The sequence below is a fragment of the Halictus rubicundus genome, chromosome 4 (genome assembly GCF_050948215.1).
Source record: "Halictus rubicundus isolate RS-2024b chromosome 4, iyHalRubi1_principal, whole genome shotgun sequence".
Taxonomy (NCBI): Eukaryota; Metazoa; Arthropoda; class Insecta; order Hymenoptera; family Halictidae; genus Halictus; species Halictus rubicundus.
In genome coordinates, this window is record NC_135152.1 from 8391007 (window position 1) to 8414888 (window position 23882).

At 42.2% G+C, this 23882-nt stretch overlaps 1 protein-coding gene across 1 annotated transcript in view; it reads right to left on the reverse strand.

The window, feature by feature from the left end:
- Positions 1-23882, reverse strand: part of LOC143353351 (agrin) — a 602368-nt gene that overhangs the window by 464764 nt on the left and 113722 nt on the right. Inside the window, exon 2 of the mRNA XM_076786600.1 lies at positions 9371-10866. Within this exon, the coding sequence (XP_076642715.1) occupies positions 9371-10664 (1294 nt within the window). The 5' untranslated portion in view covers positions 10665-10866. The remainder of the gene's footprint in view (positions 1-9370; positions 10867-23882) is intronic.

Consider the following 23882-nt stretch of genomic DNA (forward strand, 5'->3'; position numbering starts at 1 on the left):
CTGTAATAATTTCGTTAAAAATAAACTTTTAGGTTCATTTTATGCCTCTACTTTTGTAGACCATCGCTCATTCTATTCTGGGATATTTTTGCAGAATGTAGCAGGTGAAAAACTGGGGACACGTTTCTGACGGAAAATGCTATACCAGTGATGAGCACGTATGTCTGCCGCAGACGAAACGCTTCCCCCACCAACGTCTCTTTCATGCAGCGCGCATCTTCACTGCGCAGCGGTGCCTCGGGCCTCCAGTCTCTCCCCTCGTACGTTTCGCCATAACCGACCCGTGCTCGGCTTATGCTGACTATCCACATCTACGCAGACCCCTGCGCGGCTTATGCTGACTATCCACAGCTGCGCAACGAAGATGCGCGCTGCAGGAAAGAGACATTGGTGGGGCAAGCAGGCATCTCAGAGGCCCCTACTTTGCTCACCACTCGGCTACACATTCAAACGTCTGTGAAAACTTTGAAAAATTTTTTCCGTGACTAAAACTACCATAAATTTAAAAATCGTAACTTCCTCTGTAGAGCAACACCTGGAAAATTGATATACGATTTTTTTTTAAACGTATCATCGAACGTTCGAGACCTCCCGGTTAACCTCGCAGCAGTGGGAATAATTCCGCGACGTTTATCATCCAGGCCTTGGCGACATATATAGAGAAATCAGTGTGCCGGTGAATTGTGAATGTACAACACTGCAGGTAATATTATTTGTCCTTCGGACGAGAAATGTGGTTCTCGCAGCTGCGGTTCTAACAATTTGATCACCGACTGCAAGACCGAAATGAAAACGAAATAAAAACGGAGACAAGCCTCGAAGAAGAGCGTCAGCCGTAGCAATCGTGCGCGGATTAATTACAGGGTCGATGAGCAAGGCTGATCCTGTTAAAATCCGTTTACCCGGGCGTCTCGTAAACCGTGGGGTCGTCCCCGGGCGACATAGGAAGTTCGACGATCCTCTCGCGGTATTAAAGCTGCGTACACACCGAGCATCGTCGCATACCGGAGAGGAAAGTCCTTGTAATTTATGTGGAACAAACGCGACGGAGTTTACTAGGATCGTAGTGGGGCCGGATAAGGAGCGGATGAGATATTTCCGGCCTTAATATGATCGGCGACGCCCTTAATCTCGAAACCCTGAGACCACCTCGAGCAAGGTTGCCTGAGAATGAGGACGAAACCGGCGGAATCGCGGGAAACGTTCATAAAGGCAGATGCGAACACGTGCCTTACATACTAAATTCTCATCCTGCGCCAAAGCCCCGGCAGTGCATGTTCACGGGCCTCCTCATCCTCCTCCGTGTTGCTCTACGTAGGATGTTCCCGCCGAGGCGTCGAAAGTTATCCTCTTGAAAGTTATTAGGTTCGCCCGATCAGCAATCCGCCATTCTTTCGGCCATGCTAACAGCTACGGTTTAAATTAACCCTTTGCGGGCCAGCGGCTTTTCCGCGTAACCGCCGCTTTATCGAGCTTTTTTCCCCAGCGGTTTCCTACACTCGAAACGAAATTACTCTCGGCTGTTTACTTGTAGAACTCTCTACCCTTCCCCACAAATAATTCCATTTAATTGAAAGGGACGCTGCCGACGTGTTTTTCGCTCCCGTTGTTTGCGTTTGTACTTCGCCGTGCTGACCAGAAGTATCAGTGGAATCGGTCATGTTTTTTTCCCCCCCGGTTTATTTCGAGATTTATTTCGGTATCCTTCGGACAGCTTCCAAACGTGAAAGTATTCTTTTGATTTTAATTTGTCCTAATTTTCCTACGAATTTGGATTGCATCTATTCGTGACGAACAAGAGTAGATGAAATTCAACTCAATTTATTTTTTCTTATAATACTGCAATATGAAGTTCTTTTACTCGTAGTCATTTTTGTACTTAAATATAATAAAAAAAAAAAGTTTGGTGATAAATGCCTTCTTTTCATATTTCCTTATGATGCAAATGGGTTAAAACAGCCAAAACAATGAGAGAATTTCAGAAGATCGACGAATTCTTTTCCAATTTATTGATAATTGTTAATGGATGAATAAAGCGATTTTTATTTGGCGTTTCCGCACGCGCAGAGATTGAATGAGAATTCCTTTTTCGAAAGATCAGCGGAAAAAAGCGCGGATGGGATTTCCGATTTTGTTGACAGTCGGTAGTTGAGGTATGTGCCGTTGAATCATGCTGAATTTTGATATTGCCCGTCGCTGGACTGGCGCGCCGCAAAGTGGCGAGATAAAATTTATACCTCGTCATGCAGCGGTATTGCCTATCTGCGGCGCGTATCAACTCGTAACACAAATCTTCCACTGTTCAACGATATACGATTCATTTCGGTCCAATTCGTCAATGTCTGGTCATCCTTGTCGCGCTAACTGGATGTTTGTCGAGTGTGTTACGCGGAATGGCGACGCCATTAATCAGACCGTGCTATGAATTGTCATGTTTCTTCTACCCCTTTCTCTTCGATATCCAACCCGCTGGGCAATATCCATAATTTCTTTCTTGTAACAACCTTTACAATCTTCTTCATTCTCGTCTCGATCTACAGCTGTCACGGATGTTGGATAACAGCAGTAACAATGGAAACGGTCGAACGAAGTATGACGAAGATGTAGTACATAATCTATTGACAATAATGCTAGGTGATCAGCTGTAAAGCTACACTATATATGACAGCAAGAAGAAAAATGAATTAACGTTTTCGCATGCTGGTTTCACAAATCCAAATGTTTATTCATGATAGTTATTAGCTAAACTCTTTGAGTAATTTTTTATTCTTTCCTTTAAAATTTGCTTCGGCGCTTTTAAGATTATGGTCGAGGAATTTGTACAGCGTTTAACACCAGGGACCCGTGAAAACGACGGGTTCTAATATTTTTAATTTATAATTATTAAGACTCCAAGGATGCGATACGTGAGAAATTATTTGGCAAATTTATTTCTTTGGGTGTGTATTATGTTTAAAATATTGCTAAAAATGTGGGCAGCACGTTCTTGTTATTTTGACAAAATAATGCAAAATAGTTGCGTAAAATTAAAAGAGACAAGTGGGATCGCGTGCGGCGCGGTAGCCGGGAGTGAAAGATGGAAAAATCTGACTGTCAGAAGGACCATATGAAAATCGAGAGGTATCGCGGATCGATGGTCAAAGACTGATCGACGACAGGAACAGGCCGCGACATAGCTGTCGAGTTAAATCGAGTTTAGGAAAATCCCGGTGAAAATACGACGTCTGACGATCGGTTCGGCGGTCGAAGGGAAGGGCTGGAGGGGGAGGGGGGAGGTCCGGTGAGCAGGTGCTCGGGGGCAAAACCGGGGTACGTCCGAATTCCTACGCGGACGGTCCGATCCGGTCCGTCGCAGTGAATGTATTGTCCGATGGACAATGCGGCGGTTGATTGCGAAGCGGTCGGGCGAAAACTTGACCCGAAAATAAACCGAATCGCTCAAACGCCCCTGTCGACCGCTGCCAAATGCAGCCACTCGGAATACCGTAGGATTGCCGGGCCCCGTGCCGAGTGCCGGCCCGGCTCGAACTTGGTATTTTTCAGCCGCGGAGAGACAGACATACAGCTTCTCTGTCCATTGTGAGAGGCCATCGTTCACCGGAGCACACCGCTGATATCGGTAGGGGCCGGAAATCGCACGGGAAAACGTGCATGCACGATGGCCCCCGCGCGTCGCGCCGCGTCAAACGCGCGTCTCTTTTCACGGGAAAATCTCCCACCTTTTTTCCCCTCTCTCCTCTCTCTCTCTCTCTCTCTCTCTCTCTCTCTCGTTTTTCTCTCTCTCTCTCTCTCTCCTCGACTGGCTCTGTTTTTGTCGCGGTTTTTTTCTCTGTTTGCTTTCGTTGCTCTCTTTCTTTGTTTTCGTTCGACGTTTGTCGAAGTGGCGGGCGCAGAACCATCGCGCGTCCACCGCCGAGGAGGGGTCGGTTCGGCGGTTGAGATTTTAACGAACGACGAGACGAACGGGGCCGCGAAACGGAACGAATAAACGCGAACGAGCGATGTCGAGAGGATTTCGGGGGTTGGATGTCAGGGTAGGTGTCCGCTGGATGTTGCGGGCCGAGCGATTGTTTAGCGTCGGTTGCCGAAGTGCTATCATGTGCGGGGGTAAGTTCTACAGTTCTTTTTCCGTGTAAATCCGAACGCATAAGTCTCCGCGTTAAAACGGAATAATTTTCGCAATATTGCACCAGACGAGTTGCGATTTCTTGACATACTAGAAGGCTCGATTTTCTAAATACAGTGTTTTCTCGATATTTGTCAACAACACGGCTCTTGCGAGCGACAAATATCGTCCAGGAGATACTATTCTTTGGAAGTCGCACCCGGCACGTATTACACTCCTCAGTGCCCCTCACGGGGCATACGCCGCGGTAGTGGGAATTATTCTGTGACTTTTATCAGCCAGGTATTTGCGACAAATATCGAGAAAAGACTGTAAAGGGTAACCAAATTTTGAGAAAATTACTATTGGTCGGAATTGTCAGGAAAAAAAGTAGAAGTCAATTTTTGTAACTTTTTTATATGAGTAAATCTACGTCAATTATGTGAAAATTTCATCGAGGTCGACTAACGTTGCTGCGAGCAACGAACATTTCGAAGTTAATTATGAAAGTAGCACATTTTCTGAATTCTCAGAGAATTCCACCCTTATGTGATCACTAGACTATTGATCTTTATGCATTTATAGCAAAAATTGAGTAGATCAAATTTTAAATTGTAGGAAAATTTAAGAAATTTAAACTGTCAATATACTATTGCGCGTCTATTAAAATTAGCAAGTGAAGAAATAACATTCTAATTAATTTCTGTTTCTTGTAATCGATGCGGACAATTTTTATTATGCATAAAGATCCGCAGTCTAGTCATCACCCTACAAAACGTTTGTAGCTAAATTTTTTAAAATCAAAATTTGCATAAATATCCGCTGTCTGTTCGTCTGTTCTTCTAAATTAAGTTCCCTTAGTAATCTCTGATATTTTTTTGATAAAATGTACTGACACTCTCTGCGCTTTCTTTGCAAAGCAATTAAAACCAAGCATTTGGAATCGATATTAACTGTACAGTTAACGAACGTCGACGACATTCCACTTTAATGATTATTCAAATATAAAAAATCTTTCCTCCCACAGAATAATGAAATTTCAAATCTTAGGGTAAGTATATTAAAAATTTCCGGCAAGATATTAATATATCCGAAATCAATTATTCGAATTAATCCGCCGAGCCCTCTCGAGCTGATGATAAAGACAGAATGCATCTTTAATCGTCGAGAGACGCTCAACAACTCGGTAAACGAAGGTAATTGGACCGTCACGTAAGAGCGGCGTTGTGCTTACGTGAATATAAACGTAATTGAATTTCCGATCGAAATACGGAACGTCATTCGTAAACAGCGAATTGGTTGCCTCGAAACGAGCCAGTTTATATTCCTCCGGAGAACAGAGGCACGACGGCTGCCGCTAAACGCGTTGCAATCTCATGAACGACTGAGCGAAGATCTTCAATGACTTCCTGCGAAGGCGAGATCACCCGCTATGATTCCCGATATTACTCTTTCTACATTTTGTATACCCGATACGTATGCGCGTTGCGAACGGGCCACGGTTCTGCGGTAGATACCCTCGCTTCTCTATAGACGGTGTTATCAAGGAACCAAATTAAATTCCCCTAAAAAAGTTTGGCCCGATCTTGCGTCGCTCCTCCTATTGAAACAGACATACACTTAATCCGGAAAAATTGAATGTTAAGCCGGCAGAGGCTTCCCCTAAACTTGGTAATTAAGTTCCTCATGCTCGTACAGCTTGTATGGCGGAAAGTTTGCCTTTCACGAGTTTTAGCAAACATAACTGGCCGAGATTTCATTTTCATTTTGCCAAACTTGTATACATTCTGTTCGCCTCAGTTGGAATATTTTAATATTCGACAGGTTATAAGATCACTGCGCTTCTCCGGACCATATAATGCGAAATTATTATCAAATTAATTGTGCAGAATTATTGTTATACAAGATTAGTTAAAGAGTATGTGAGTAATTTTATGTCGAAATACTAGAATACATTCAATTCGTAGTTATTTCAGCCGAAATTCTGGGAAACGATTTTTTGATTTTCCCCAGTTCACGTTCTCCTTAGTATTACAATTTTATGCGACACAGTATATCTTCCTCGGAGACGATGTAATTTCCCAAGAAGCCCGCCAAAATCTCCGAGCATTGCCCAGGAAGCGGCAACATCGTCTTGCAGGGAATTTCGTATCTAGCACGGAGCTCTCAGCGCGTCTGTAACGCTGAGAATAAAATAAATTCCGGGTATACTACCGTCCATAAGTATTTGGCCACTTCCGCGTCCCTCCCTCAAAGGTATAAAATACACAAAAATCCCGATCAGACTTCTCCCTTGAAACTAAGCCAAAATGTTTACGTCTCTGACGAAAATAGTATATATTATGCTCTTTTGCGTAAACACATATATTCAATAATTAAACGGATAAAACCAATTTTTACGATACGAAAAAGTTTTACCAGATCGCGGATGCTACTATCATGCTTCAAGGGAAATACTTTGACCTGAATCGAAAAAAGTAGATTACAAAAGATATCGGAAAAACTTTCACCTACATTTTATGCCGTTTATATAGGACCACGAGTCAGGAGAACAATTTTTGCAGAAGAATTCTTTTATAAAAATTGAATCTCCAAACCCATCGCTTTTTTTACAACTTTTTATCAATAGTGCAAACGGTTTCTTCTCATCGTTGACGGAATAAAAAGAAATTATTAGTTCGAGGAACAAAAGCTTTCATTTATGCAGTTTGAATAGAGTTCAGCTCGCTTTGTTCATTTGGAAGAGATACAAATTTCAGAAAAAAGTAAAGGAAATTATTAAACGTCCTTTTAAATATGCTGTATTGCTTAACACTAGTATAATATGTGGTTTCTGTTTCAGAAAGGTGAAGGAATTTACGCAGACGAATTATTGCAAAATTTTTCAATTGATCTTTTAACTACGATTAACCACCACAAACTCCCAAACAATCTACTAAAACAAAATCTACTAAATATGAAGGATACACCTCTGTTTAAGGAATATATGAAATTGCAAATTCTGTGACTATATATTTTCGTTTCTCGTATGTGAAATCATTGAGGATAATTTCAACAAGTCGAAAATTTTTGTAAAATTCAAATTTTCTGCATTAATTGCAAGAAACAAGATCCAAATTGAAATTTCTCATATTCTTTGGCGATTTTAGCACTAGAACTTGTTCTAAATTTTTTAATTTGCGATTATTGACAATAAATTTATTTCTTTGGATGTTAATTATAATAAAAAGTGTTAAGCAATTAAAATAGTCATAGTACTATATTCTTAAATCCTTTTAGTCTTCGTTCTTCGGCTTGAAATATAATTTACATATTTTCTGATCATTATCTAGGTGGGAGGAGATATTCATCTAACGGGTGAATTACATTGTAAGGACCGTCCGGACGCTGATGGCCGATGACGAACGTCACCGTTGTCCCGTCGCACTCTTTCAGCGCTGTTCTTCGATTTTCCGAGCGCATTGTAATTCGGACCGATCAGTTTCGGTCGTGGTAAGTCCCTACGTGCTGGGCATGACAATTCCGACACATAAAACTGCCATAGCAGAGACAGTAACCGTCCTGGGCTTAACGTATCGTCAGCACGTGTACAGGGACGTCGGGCATCGGCGTCGTCGTCGTCGATCGGCCATTATCATGCCGGTCACATGGACGACCGTAAATAATCGGTATCGGATGCTCATTAACTAAATGGCTCTTGCGGAGACTCGCAAAGGGGGCCGCGCAGCCCGAAGAAGAAAATGACGGTGAACGAGAAAACGAACGCGGAGGAGACGTACTATTAGCCAAAGAGAATTAGCCTTTGTAGAGCTGCAACTTCTCGCAAATTCCTTATCCGTCCGACAAAGCTTCTTAACTAGTAGCATTCGCTTCCACATGGAACGTGACTCATAACTTTTAACGGGCTCTATCAGTCCCGGCAACAAAATCTGCTGTTCCAGGGAAGACATTTAATCCGGAATTGTCTTTTGCCTTCTAAAAACGAAACGGAAACTTTAATGCGTTCTCCTACGATTGTGTCGTTAATCTGATCCAGCTGCGCGTGACGCATTAACGTTTTGCCTGTTTTCGTCCCGATTGGTTCCTTTATATTCTCTTCAGCGTCCAATCAATGTATAATAATTTCCCCTGGCAGAAAATACTGGATCGAAATCGTCAATACGATTATTTATCGAATTATTTAAGCGTATATTAAATAAGAAAAAATTTTATTACATTTACGTTTCACAAATATGGTGTAAAATTTGATGTGTCACAATAAACGACCCTAACCGCGACAATAGACAAACCACCAACAAGCTGGGGAAATATTAATAAAATAATCAATTCTTTTACCTGTTCACTGAACAGAAAATTCTACACTGTCTACCATCATGTGAAGATTTTAAAAAATTAAGCAGCATGACAATATTTCTAACAATGAAAATGACGATAGACATTGTCAGAAAAAATATTTTCAATGTTTAGGGATGACTGAAAACAGTGTCTAATATATTCATTCTGTACATTATGAAAAACAAGCATATTTCATTTTTGTATTAATATTTTCTCTATATAGGTAAGTTTTATCATTTCATCAACTTGTCACTAGCCTTTGTAGCTAATGGAAATATTTTTCACATTGAAAATATGGATAATTACACTGACAGATATCGATAATTTATTCGATTGAATAATTTTTGCCAGAGGTGGAAGATCAATTGCAAAAAGAACAATTTTATTTTCGTTATCCCCAGCTTTGCACGGCAAACATAAACAAAGAATGTGTTCAATTTTGACGTTCCATTTGTTTGAAAATATTAAAAAAAATAACGATAATTTCACAGACTTTGATCCTTCTCTATAATCGATGTTTGTAGTCAATAAATGACTAGTTGTACCGGACTGCGTATTTTCTGCAAACACAGTGATCACTCTATACATGTCCCAAATGCCTAGCCGATAAAAGTCCCAGAACTATCCCCAACGAGGCCTCTAGAGCTTCGTTGTCCTCTTCTACGTTCGGCGTGGGTGAAATAATAATATCTCCTTTGCGATATATGCCACAGACTAGACCCTTTTTTGGACACATATCAAGTAAACACTATACAAATACCTGTCAGTCGACAGGTATACAACTTTATAGTCTGCTTCCGAAAGTTCTCAGCAGTCGCCAATAAAATCATTGTACAGCTTATGGCGCTAGATCGGTAGGTCACCGAGGCCTGCGCAAGTCTAGGAAGCAAGCGGTACCATCGAGCACGAGGACAAAAGGGATAGACTCACAGTTTAGGTACAAAAGTATCCCAGCGACGAAAACGAAGATGACAACCAGCAAGACCAAGAGCAGCAACAGTATAGTGGGTCTGCACCAATGATTTCCGGGCATCACGGTCTGCCTGCTGTCGTTGCCGCATTTCTGATCGATCACGCTCGATTCCCCGGTGACATTGACAACGACCCCTTTATACGGGTACTGGGGTGTCTTCTTCTCAGCGAGGAAACCGTGGTCGTCCTCGGGATCGGAATAGACGCCGTAGGACTCGAAGTTGTTCTTCCGATAGCCGTTCATCTTCTCGGCGTTGGTCTCTTCCTGGTCTTGGGTCTTTCTGGCGTAACCGGCGGCGGAGGATCCGGAGCCGAGCTCGCCGATCTTGAGCGTCTGATCGTACGATTTGTCCTGGTACCTGGAGGACGACGAGCAGTCATACTTGGAGCGTTCGTAGCTTTTGGAGCTGGTCAGATCGTACTTGGTCTCGTAGTTCTTGCCGGCGTTGTCGTAGGTCTGGTCGTCGTAGTCGTACGGTCGGTGCTCGTAGGATTTACCTGTCTCGTACCTGGGCAGGGTGCCGTACATCTTGTTGACGGAATGGTACTTGCCCTGCTGGGCGGCGCAGGACAACTCGTAAGCGGAGTCGTGCGTCTTCACGCCGGACTCGTAGCCCTTCGAGGCCGCCGGCTCGTACGGTTTGCCGGAGTGATGGTGATGGTGATCCTTCTTCGGCTCGAGTTTCAACGTTTCCTCCGCGTATCGGGACGCGTACTCGTAATCGGTCAAATCTCTGGAGTATCGCCTGCCGGGCTCCTGGAGCTCCGTCGGATAAGTCCTGCTGAGCTTTTGGGCATCGCTCCTCTCGTAGGGCGCGTCCAAGTCCGACTCTTGATACGTTCGCTGATCCCCTCGACGATCGTACCTCAGGTTATCCTCCGGATAAATTCTGTTATCGTATCGGTCAATATCCTCCCTGTCATACGGGTTTCGCTCGTAGCTTCTGTAGCTCCTCGACTGCTCGTGGTAGCCCGGCTGATCGTACGGGGGCAATCCGGTGCCCGGCTGGGGATCCTGATAAGGTTTCGTGTCTTGGTACTCGAGGTACCGGGAGGATCTACGCTCGCTACCATAGTCCATCGAGCCCTCGACCACGTTCGGCAGTTTGCTGCTTAAATTCTCACCGGTTCCGGCGGACAGTGCCTGACAGGTCTCCGCATGCTCGACTAAGTTCGGCAGCCTCGACAACGAGCTACCTGGTGTGTTCTCTGTTAGGTCCAGCTTCAAACCGTTGCTGCTCGTCCTGCGCATCTTCAGTAATTCGCATGATCGATCCCGCGAGATCAACGACCAACCACGACCGCTCTTGTTCAACTCGATCCGACCTTATGGATCGGCCGCGATTCCTGGTCGATCGCCACGGATGCTACGGCCTCTTTATCCTACCGGGATCATCGTTTCGGGGACGGTTAGTGGGCAGTTCGGACGAGACGTTGTTAATTAGGCTACCGATCTGGAAAGAAGAGAAAAGAGAGGGTGTTAGTCGAGTGTTATTTGTTGCTCGGGGGATGGAAGAAAAGAGGATAGGTTGGTAGATAGCGATAGAAAGTTGCTCAGCCCTTTTTGGTTCAAGGTAACAATTAGTTGTGAGAAATTGTATCCTTAACACTTTGACTACCACGTCGCTTATATGTGTGGCACCATTTTTATGTCAAACGTGAAAATTAATTTTTATTACAATCTGTTCTGCAAAACAAACTTTGCTAGGATCTACGAGATGTAAGAAGATTATACAAACAATTTCTACAATAAATCTTGCCTTTTCTATTCTTATATTACTTAATTGTTCTAACTTTATAGGACTTCTATGAACTAGAGCGTGGCAGTCAATGTATTAAAATGATTGAATGATTGACTAGTAATTAGTAGACTGCGGATCTTTATGCAAAATAAAATTTGTGTGCATCAACTGTAACCTATAGGAGCGAACTAAAAATTTGTTATCCTCGTTAATAATTTTTATACGTTAAAAATAGTACATCGACTTTGTTAAACTTTTTTAATCCTTCGCATAAAGTCCGCAGTCTGGTGAGATAGTAAGGTTAGTAAAATTAGTTTGTTAATGGTATTAGTTGTAGAAACGTTGAAGTTGGAACTATTGAAAGCGAGAAAACGAAACGTGCATTGAACCGTGTTATTGTGGCCACCTTCACCGTCTCTCATTTAGCGTACCGCGAAGTGTTAGGCGTACTCCGAAAAGAAATAATCAGGCGATTATGGGGGAGGAACGGGTCGAAATGTTAATTTTATTTGGCATGTACGGCCTCGCTTTCCCTTGAAATTTAGTCGGCGCACGTGAATCCAGGGACTGGTATTATCGTCGGCCGCAACGAGCGTTGCATTTCGGTCACGCACGATCGAGTATTATCGTCGTCATTGTTATATCGACCATTCGTGAGGTGCCGAGCATACGGCTGTAATCGTAGTCTGGAGGAGCGCTTACAGAATATTGCGGCTCCGAGCGCACTGTATTGAGATACATATATCGATAACCGTCTACGGATAAGCACGCTCCCGGAGCCTGGAAACTCGTCTTAGACACGCAGTGCTGCGATGTTGGGCTCCAATTAAAAAATTGTTGATTCGCACGAACCCACGTCTTCGACCCGATTACGGAATCTATGGAATTTTGCATTATCGCTACACTTTGTAACGCCGTGTTGCACACGCGGCAAGATTTCCAACGCAATTTTAGTAATGTGAACATCGTTTAGAAAATTATACATTTTTGCAGCAAATTATTGTCAAAGATCGGCGACACAATTTTTTTGATCAAACTCGAAAATCAATTTTCGTTACGATTTATTAAAATTGATTGCAAATTTCGTTAGGATTTAGATCACGAAAGGAGTAGGAGGAGGACCTTTTAGGAGGTGTATGAAGATCACTAAAATAATTGCTTTAATGAATCTATTCTCTGTATTAGTAAATTGTTAAATTGTTCTCAGTTTGACTGTCCTCACACAAATGATTTTTATGAAGTGTTTCATTCTAATTAAAATGGAGGAGGCGTATTAAATTATTCAGAGGGATAAACTTATTTCCTTGAAAAATATTCTGAATATTTTTAAAGTTTTCAGTAATTTCCAGTTAAAAATCTAAATATAGTAAGTTTAGTATCAGATCACGTTGTCAGTCACGTATAATGAACGCCCAGATAATTTGTTCACTAATTAAATTCAAATTATGATCTAACATTTTCTGCCAGAGGTAATATTACGAAGAAGCTGACCATTATGATAACAAATTGGCGTTTAATTTCCAGTTTCGTGAACCGGACTGACCAAAATTTAATTTGCAGAAAAATCGCAGTTTATTTATTGAAAGCGATTTATTAAACGGTGAATGTTCCCGTGCTTTCGATTGACAACGGGCCAGTCTAGTCACTTTCAAATAAGTTCGAGCGGTTAAAACGGAAACGCAGGGGCACGCCTCCGCCGGTTATAAGACCGATCGATAATTAATTAAGCATGATTGCGGGGAAACGACAAAACGTCACGTACCCGGAAGTTTCCGCGGGGCGCGCCGGCAAGAATATCGTTTCCCCGTAGTTGCGAAACTTCTCAAGTAGTGTACAATGAGTGCTTCGCAAACAGTGTCCCGCGAGAATGGCGTTTATCTTTCATTCGTACGTATCTTACGGGAAAGCCGCGCTTTCATTAATGTATAATGCCGTAATCTAGGCCGCGGGGAGCCTGGACCAGCGCGGTGCCGTTCGCCGATAAAATGGAACTTTCTTCTTTGACGTAATTGAAAATCTTCGGCCAGTGATCGAACGATGATTCAGAAACTAAGGGGATTCCAATCGGGGATCGTCCCGATCCGCGAGGACAACGTTCACTTCGTATTGAGGCAAAGTGGACTCCGTAACTTTTCATCGAATAATAGATTCCCGTGGACATTACAGTGGATTTAAGGGCGGCCATCGTTATTCTTCCTTTTTGATTGGACAATCTCTATAGCAGAGATCAGAACTTTGTATGGGAAAAATATTTTCATTAACATATCACGTATCTGTGATTTATTAATTATTTTCAGAAATCTATGATTCGCTGCTAAGGATTTCTTAATAGATTTCTTAACAACAATCTCATAACAATTTTTTCTAACCATTCCTTTTCGGGTTACGTTTTCATAGAAAATTTTTTTTTAAATAGAATTTGCGTTCTTAAGAATGCAGACGTCGAGAATTTCGTTCATTTGACGGTGAACCTTTAAAATTCACAGAAATGCAAAAGCGGGGACTTACAGGTGCAAAGAAAATCAGGACATTAACCTGCGATACGGACCGGTATGGAAAAGTAAATGGCCGAATATTATTCCGTCCGGAAATTAACTGCAGATTTTAGTACACTTGTAGCAAGATCAAAATGTATTTTAGCAATCTTATTTTGTTCCGGAAAATTTTCCCAAACATTATTGAGGAAAACTGTTTCAAATTTTGTAAATTCATTAATTCAACTTTCATATATGTACAGTACTTTTTAGAAGAAAAACATACATGCAACTTTCTGCTGGATGAAACCAAACGCTGATAAGAGTTTTAATCCCTCTAAAAATAGTGTCACTAAGGAAAATGTGAAACAGAGTGTTCTCGTTATAAAATCAATTTACAACGTTTTGAAGTTATCCTTTATTAATGAAGAAAATTAGAGCAGTTCAATCGACACAGATGCAATTTTTGTTGATTTTTCTTCCGAGTGTTAAACAGGGTTTAAGTAGTGGTAGTAGATAATTGATCAGACAGGAGACCCTCAGCTTATAATACGTATGTCCTATGGCTTCTCGAAAGTATCTCTATTACGAAACTAATTAAAAGGTTTCTTTACAATGTAATAAATAAATCCTTTCTAAATCATACTTGGTAATTTCGTTCCCTGCATTTAACAATCACTTCTTCACATTAATGTCAGTTATGTGAAGGTAAGGTAGACGTAGCAATCAGAAGATCAGGGCAGAAGAATGAAAGACGACGCCGTGGAAAATGGGTGAATCAGATCGATTTTTGGAGGTCGTCGGTGGGGAGGTGTCTTAATATTAAACAGGGCTGAAGTAGTGGGGGTTGATAAGTGATCAGACGGTTTCTTTAAAAGGTTAAATTTAAAAGGTTTCTTTACAATTTAATAAATAAATCCTTTCTAAATCCTACTTGGTAATTTCGTTCCCTGCATTTAGCAATGACTTCTTTACATGCATTGGTGTCAGTTATGTGAAGGTAGTATAGACGTAGCAATCAGAAGCTCAGAGCAGAAGAATGAAAGACGACGCCGTGGAAAATGGGTGAATCAGATCGATTTTTGGAGGTCGTCGGTGGGGAGGCGTCTTAATATGAAACAGGGCTGAAGTAGTGGGGGTCGATAAGTGATCAGACGGCGGCGATTCACGCGACAAGCATAACTATATCGAGCAGCCAGCTGCGCCGGGAGGCAAGACCGATCAGTGATCGATCGGCATTACCATGCCGGTCGGCGTTTCCTCGTAAAATGTTCGCCGGCGACTAAACTGTAGTAATAAGTACGACAAGGGCTCAAAGGGGATTGCCGTTTCGCATGCAAATATGATTAGTTCCGGAGCGTAACTTCATTTGCGTATATTAAAAGCGCAGATAGCTCACTTTATGCAAACGACGAACAGGATGGGCGTGGTGAGGGAATCCGGGGCCGTGAGAACAAGGGAGGGGCCGGCCACGGGAAACGGGGGAAAAATGTTTTGCCGAGAATTGCGAAAAACCGGGCCGGCCCCCGACGGATGGAGGAAAAATGGTCGCCGGCCCGGATGGGATCCCGTGGATAAAGGCAGCGCTGTTTCCTGGATCCTGATTGCCAGTCGTTAAATGTTCCCAAACGGTCGTTCCGCCGACCCCTTGGCTCGACCGTCGACGTTCCCTCGCAAAAAACATGCTCGTAATTACGAGTCACCTCGTTATGACAATACACCCCGGCGAAAAATGGAATATTCACGGTCTTTTCAAACGGCGTGGCGCTGCCACGCGACCGTTTGAATAACGTCGCCCCCACCCACGAGCCCTCGAACCCGTTTCAACCGGAAGCCCGAGCCCGGTTTCTTCCTTCCTGCCTTGTTGCCGGATTATTGCGAAATTATGTGCAGACTATTTGCTCGTTGCTTCTATTACGCCGCAACATCGGGTAATTGTGATTAAAACTGACGACTTTTTGCTCGGCAATTCAGAAAGAAATTCGCTGTTAACTGGAAATATTTTTCTGTGGTCTGTTAATAGCATCGGTGTCGAAATATTTAACTCTTGTAACTTTAAAGTTGTGCAATTATATTTTAGTGTTTATAGTTTAGTGTATATTATAGTGTTATTCCTAGATAACTAAACTGATGCGTGGAGACAGCAAGATCAATTATGAACACGAATATAATTGAACGCTTTTCATTTATAGGATAGTATCTCCTGGACGATGTATGTCGCTGGCAAGACCCGTATTGTTGACATACATCGTGAAAACATTGTATGTAGTTTGGCTGAACAGTTTATTGTTTCATCTACTCGTCCTAACTAAATAATCTATTTATCGCGAATTTCAAGTTGCATATTTCTTAATCAGACTTCAAAATAATTCATTCATGAAGGATTGAATGAAAACAAGGTGAAACAGTTTTGAAAAGTCAGAAATGGCATAGACAAATAATTGTACGTGTAAATTTTGTGAAAATTCCCGTGACAGACACAAATCTAGATCTATTTATTTATTGATCAGAAACTATCTATGTTTCTTTTCTAATGTAGTACTTGTATTGAATTAAAATGCAAATATTTCACCAGTTTTTAAAGACGACTTTCCAAGTCGATGATAAACAGTGAATGTACATTTTTAAAGGGCTACATGATATTGAAGGGAGAGCAAGAATTGAATATTTGTTTTATTGTGTTTGCTCGAAGTGAGTGGGTTTACAAATGCGTATACACCCATGTATATTGCATCCTAATTACAGCGCACAAATAAATATTATAAACGCATAAATTTGCATGTCTTTAAAGTTCGATTAACGATTCTAGCGTTGTCAAAAGTTTTCGCAAACAGGATCCCTACGAGCGAGCACAGTCGACACGCACGATATCGAAGAAATCGGAACGGAAAAAGCGAAGCGGCCCGCGGCATACAGAGACGATTATCTCGTGGAACGATAGTCGCGGATAGTCTCCATCTACGGAGGGCAAAGTTCGGCGAGAGAAAGGGCACGGGGGCGCAACATTAATCCAAACGGTAATCTCTCTGGTTGCCAGTTTTTGTCATTCGCCGCAGTTCCCGCTGGTACCTTGTTTCCGTCACCATCCGGCAATTATTGCCACGGGGAGACGTGGGCGTCGCGACGCGTCGCGCACCGGAGCAACTATTCCGCGGCGGTGTTTTCGGATTAGTAACGTCGCTCGGCGTTTGCCGCGCCGTGCTCTCGAATGTCGGCCGCGGGAAACTATTTTCCGTGATGAAGCGCCGTTAAAACTTTCCCGATATTCCACGGACACCTCGGTGATTCCTGGCCCCCGGGGATTGGGGGAGGGGGGAAGAGGGGTCGGCCCGGATACGAACCTCCGGTTTGTCCGTTCGATCGCCAGATATTCCAAAACTCCGCGCCGAATATCCCTGGTAATAATTGCATCTTGGTATGTTGCCGGTATTCGCGCAGTCGTCAGGATTATGCGGCCACTTACTGAATTTTCCCGACCCACCCCCGACCGCTTGGGAAACCGATATCATGCTCGTCGTCTTTGTCTAAGCGGCCCGTTAATCATCCGCCCGCGCCAGCGTTGCGGCTACCTTGAAATTCTTACGGGCCACTGGGAAAAAGTACTCGATAAAGCGGGGATGTTAATAATTAATCACCTCGCGGACGGGGAAACTACTTTCAATAAAGGTGAACGTTGAATGCATTGACGGTCATTGTCATGCGAAAATGTCCTGGGAATAAATAGAATATTCTAGCGAATTTATTTACGTTATAAATCGTGAAATATTCACCAGAGAGAGTTGTGTATACACACCACTTTCAGTAATAGTGTATTTTAAATATATCAATCCAACTTCGTATCAATAAAGAACCATTTACTAAGTCGTTTATATTTTTCTGTGCTTCTTTAATAAAAGTGATAACTAGACTGCGGATTTTATGCATTTATGGCAAAAATGTATACGGCACATGTTCCTTACAATTGCTTTAGAAAATTTTGATTCTCCATCAAAATCGATTTTGCTGTCTCATAATAACGTTGTGGTGCAGAATTGCAGCGCGAAAAGTGCTTAGACGATTAACCTGCAGTTCCATTACGGAATAAGTGGCGCAGAATTTCCGAAGGTGGACAAACAGGAAAAATTGCAGTGTCACCTTATAATTGGTTCATTCAACTGAGTTATTGAAGGCCGCTTGACTCTTCTCCCCGGCCACGAGGAATTTTTCTCTTCGGCATTTCTTAGCTAAATGGATTATTTGAACCCATCAGCGGGACTTGCAGGAAGAGAGAAGAGTTCAGTGCCATCAGTGTACTCGGGGTGAATCGACTTTCTCAAGTCTCAAGTGGAAAATGTCAGTGTATGACCTGGGAGATCCTCCGCTTATGATACGGATGTCCTGCGACCTCCTGAGAGTGTCCCTATTACGAAATTAATGAAAAATTTTCTTTATACTGTAACAAATAAGATTGTTTCTATTTTATAAATGTTTTATGGTGTTAGCATACCTGGATAACTCGAAGAGCATTTTTAATCTGACCAGTAGAGGAACACGTTTATAGTCAGACATGGGGCTACATAGGATTGTGGGACTACATATGATTCGAAATTAAATATTTCAATTATTCCGATCAAACAGGTGACAGACGAATATAAAATACTTCGCCTTTGATTTAAATTAATTTTTTTTCTTGGAGAGGAAAATTTATTTTTCCGGTGTGGTGGAATTTCTGACAATATATAATCAGAATAATTAATTTTTAATGGCTTCGATCCAATCGATAAAATGAAAATGTAGTATACATACGAGAGGTTTTATGCTAATGTAAATAACCACAAGAAGTTGGCTTTTCAGGAGTTAAGTAGAGAAACCGTGTTATGGTCAGGCAGCCACTAGGACAGCACCTCAGAGAAATAAAGTTCCCAGTAATTTCGATCAAATTAGCGAAACAGAAGTACCGGATATTTATTGAAGAGTTCCGAATAATATAAACTACGGATCTTTATGAAAACTAAGACTTTCTAATAGTTATAATATAGTCAGAGGAGTGGATTTAGAGTGATGTAGAACACTTTCCCAGATACCTAGCCTAAACCTGTGCCCTGTCAGACAATTTAGACAAGTGACGTACCCATTGAGGCCCGTCGAACAGATCCATTCCCGATCCGACAATTACATCAGAATCGCAGTCGAAGTACACGAGTAGAATGTATTCGATTTCCATGGTGAACCCAGTGCAACCCAGTGCATGAAGTCGCTCGTGTATAATCATACAAATAGGATGAATATGTGCGTGCCTACACCCGTAGAATGGATTTCCCTGTGACCAAGGGGCGGAAAATCGTTTGCGAGCAGACAGGTAGAACCGAACCGTCAAACCAGCCAGAACATCAATATACCTCGGGGACAGATAAGGGAAAATGAAAAGGTTTCCGATATTTCTGTCGGTCACTGTCAGACTCTGTCGACAGAAATAACGACTCTCTTCTTCCTTATCTCGGGAGAGTATAACAAAAATTCGAAACGAGTACGTTTGTCTACAACACAGACATGGGAAAACCAACCTGTCCGGTTGGTACTCGCAAACCTTTACAGGTGTAATGATAATTGATCACGAAACCGTATTGCAAGAGGCAGGAAATTCAGAGAAATTTCTTTTATTCTTCAACAATTTTAATAAATTGGGAATAATACAGTGGATGTTCTTCATTTCTGCCCCAGCTCTCTGCAGTTTATTTACAGTAATTATATTGCAGATTTTATGCATTTGTGGCAAAAATGTGTAGCTGTGATTCGAAACAGTAGAAAGATCGAAAGAATTTAAGGGCACCAACACGCTATTTTCGACACGCTCAAATTATCAGCACGCGATTTATGGACACCATGTGCAAAGCTCTGGAAATGATCTGACCCCTAGGAACGTGTGCGAGTAAATCAGGGAAATTCGAAATGCGATTTTCTCCGGAGACCTCGCAAATTCGACGGACTGCGCAACACGTTCCCAACTTCACTGGCGATGCAACGGAAGTCTATTCGCCGGGTTCTTCACCGTCGAGATTTCTTCAGCTCGTTTCCGGTTCGACGCTGGGGCCGGTGGATCTCGGGGCTGACCAAGCGTGAACACCGGGCATCGCATTAAACATTCAAAGGGACGGCAAAAAAGAGGATGCATTTGCATCCCGCGATGCAACTGCGGGCTCCCGGAAAAACATAAATAATTCAACAGTTTTTACGCGACCGGGGAGCGCCGTTGGGTAGGGGGTGTACGTATAGTGTACCCGGTGATTCGGGTCGGTAGGGGAAACGGAGTCGATCGGAGCGTGCCAAATTGTCAAATAAATGCATGAAAAATGCGTCTGCAAATGGCGGTGAACGTCAGGGGGAAGAAGCGGCGCTTTTAAAACGGGATCTACGTCGGCCCCGGCGACGAAATCTCCATCGAAAATGACGCTCCCGTTCCGACTGTCTGAAATTATTGAACCCGGGCCCCGTGGAACGATCCGCGGAAGTTCCAGGCGGAGTAACGTTTCCGGCGTAAACTGCGATCGCGCCGGGAAAGATCACGTTCCCGTGTGTACCGAAGAAACTGTGCCGCGGGAAAATATGCCCGCGCGATGTGCCACAATTTATGAAAGATTCATCGTTTTCCGGGAAACGCTGCGTTCCCGGCGTGTCGCATTCCGTCTGTGCCTCGAAATGATAATGGCGACGCGACTGAATCGCCCGGAGAGCGTACGCGAGTTCAAATCTGCGACGATGTCTCGGTTCTGCTGCAATTTTTCCGATATTCTTGAAACATAAGTGTACTTAAATACAGGGCGATGTTGTGGTGCAGGCAAACGGCTGGTAGAAACATGCGATTTTGAAGGTACCCTGTATGGTTGACCCTGGTGTGCTCTTCGAGTTATGGCTTTTACGAATTTATCCCAAAAGTGAGAGGGTATAATTCAAAACAGCAGAAAGATCAAAAGAATTGAAGAACGGCAATATTAAAATAAATAAAAGTATTAAAACTGAAATGATTCAATTATTAAAATAGTTAAACACATTGAACAATTTTTATTTGGCTTAAAAAAAAATTATATGAACGTGTACACGGATTTTAGTTTCAATTTCTTTTAATTTGTCTTATTTCGTATGGAGTATATTTTGCATGATTGTATTTTTACAGCTCCATGAATTTTAAATCAATTGAACAATTCATGAAGAAGTACTAAGATGATTTCACTGCTTCAATAGTAATCTGCCCTTTTGTAAAAATTTGAAAACCGGTGTAAAAGGTTTTTTGAAAATGCAGAAACTCAGAAACCGGATTCTCCGAAACGTTCTGACGTGTACCCTAATTGGAACTCGCTCTGTAACAATTTCGAACTCGATTCAGGTTTCAGGCTACATATTTAGCCCAAGCTGAGCGGCTTCGTCCCACCTGAATGTTAAGAACCCGGTAGCATTCTACCTTGATCGCGTGGTAACGATTCCTCAATCAATTGCTTCACTGAACAGAATTCTACGCAACTAAATTGCCTGCAAGTTTCCTGACCGACGATGTTGCCAACACCATTTGTCTTGTTAATGACTACCCCTATGCTACTTGTCTGATCAAGCGCACTCCCTATACCACTTGTTTAGACAGTGCTGGCACCTATATGTATACTACTTGCTTGTCCACCGACGGCCCCTATACCACTTGTATTCATCACAAATCGGATCCTATACTGTTTGTTTGCCTGCGTCCGAGCTTATGCTACTTGCCTGACCAAAGACTCCAGCTATAATGCTTCCCTTCTACTAGTATCTGACCATGGTGGGCATCACACTATTTGTCTGGTTAAGGACTGCCCCTAGACCACTTATCTGACGATGGATGGTGTCAAATCGAAATACTCATCGATCGTACCTATTAGCTTATGGCAATCTGGCGGATCCCTTACTCGCGATAAGTGCTTGGTGACTGTCTAATGTCCTGAAGCCTGGATTCAATCGGATGGGGTGCATAATTAAATAGTAAGCACTTCTAGACATTCGTGAACAAACGATTTATTGAAAGATTAAAAGCTAGACATTTTTATTAGATATTTGTAATTTGTTTCTGATGAAATTAACACAAACGACGTACAACAGATAATACTTCTACAGTCCTTAAAAAGCTTCTACAAAACATCCTAAGTAAACCATTTACATGTATGTGTGTAATATTTCGCTGTATGCTTTACCTCCAATGGAAACTAGATTATGCGTCTGACTAAAGAGTTCCTATACCACTTATCCGGCGAGGGCGCCCGTGAAATCTAACTAGCTACTAACAGTACCCATGTCTTTTAACAATTTAGTGAACCCATGGCTCAAAATGAATGCACGTTGACAATCCAATGTCACGAATGACGAAATAAAAATTTGTAGACACAAATAAACAAACGATCTAAAAAATTTATCTAAAAAATTAGCTAGATTTATTTCTAAACTTATTCCCGAACGAAAATATTTTACCTGATGATTTCGGACTAACATAAGTTGCTATTGCATTCTATTACCGTCAATTTAACTGATTTTCATCGCTTTCTTTTTATTCACGGCGTGTAACGTTCAACTTTTGGAAACAGGTAGCCCGTGCTGGAGCTTTCAGCGTTTTCGTTACAGTTCGGAGTTCCCCGATCCCACGGTAAAGTTAATTGAATTATTTTACACGTTTTTGTAACAGGACAATATTCGACGGAACGTATATGTAGCATAATAAAATAGAAAGCGCCAGCTAGCTCGCCCGCTCGCTCGAGCGCGCGCACGATCGCGAACGTGAAAGCGTTTCGATGTTTAGCGAAACACACGTTGAATTTTTATGGTGGCGCGTCAACGCCACTTTAAGGCCGTCAAATATTTCACAATCGGACGTGTTGATGAAAAACGAGGAGGACCGGGAGAACGAACGGGCATCGGGCAACCTTGCAACGTATCGGCACGTGTCTGGAAACATATTTCGCTCCTTGCTTTCTCGCTCGACAAAGCAGCCGCATTAATTGCTCGCGAACAATAGGGGACGACTGCTTGCTCGGAGAATGCGCTTCATTATCGAGTCCCCGCTTCTCGTTTATTGCAGACGACGCGCTGACTGCGAACCGGCGCGAATGTGCGAATGTTTATGAAATTTGTCCGTCTGATTGCGTAACGACCAATTAAACTTATGGAAGAGCGATCCGAGTATACAGACAGTATTATCACTAGCACGAGCTCCTTTGAACGGATAAATAACATTAAACATATGAAATATAAATAACATTAAACACGACTAATGAATTCGCAGCGAGCAACAGTCAAACGTTTCCTGCGATTCAAAGTAGTTAAAAAGTCACCTTCTTTTAGACAATGAGATAGCAATAAATATAGCAGTATTATAGTCATTAGAGTGCGGAGGTTTATGCAAAATAAAATTTTTATACGTCAATTACAATCTACAGGAGCTAAGTAAAAATTTATTTTGCTCATTATTCATTTTTATATATTAAACATTTTAACATATAAAATTTACACATTTTTTACATAAATACATAAATTCTGCAGTCTAATAATCATTAATATCGTTATTTTATATTAGCATGATCCAAGAATAATAGTAAAATGCTTTCGCTCTGTATTTTACAAACGATTATTTTGGAGATATTTGATTGCTTGTGAAAAATTATTTACAGGCAGAGATTATAGTTTAAATAAATATTGATGCCGGAGAATTTTCACATGGTTCAAACCTATGACGTTCTAATTATATCGGGTCGAAAATGTTGATGGATGTTCGTTTTAGATCGTATTTGTCACTGCTGAAATTGTTACTTTCGCGGAAAATTACTAGAATATTCAATCACCCATATACTTTCAACGAATTACGTATAATAGTTGTCGAACCCGACGTGAAACACGAGGGAAGAATTAAGTGCAACCCTATCGCGACTCCGTTCGCAATTGAGACAGCAAACAGTGGAAAAACAAGAATTCGCGAGGGGTGGAAACGGAGAAGAGTAGAGGAAGAAGTTAGGGAAGGTGAGGCGCAGGTGAAATCGATTTTACCCGGCTGGCGCGCACCGACCTATCGCACCAGTCTCGAAAGTTACGTATTAGGTGCTTCAACCGGAATAGATGCAATCAAACGTTAGGATTACGAGTGGAGCATTGACGGGGGGGGGGAGTTGGACGAGGGGAGGCTACCCGAACGGAAGGGGTTGGCGCAGAGTTTCAGTTTCAGGTGCATAAACGAGCGTGCAGCTGTACAAAAGCCCCGTGCACCTGTAA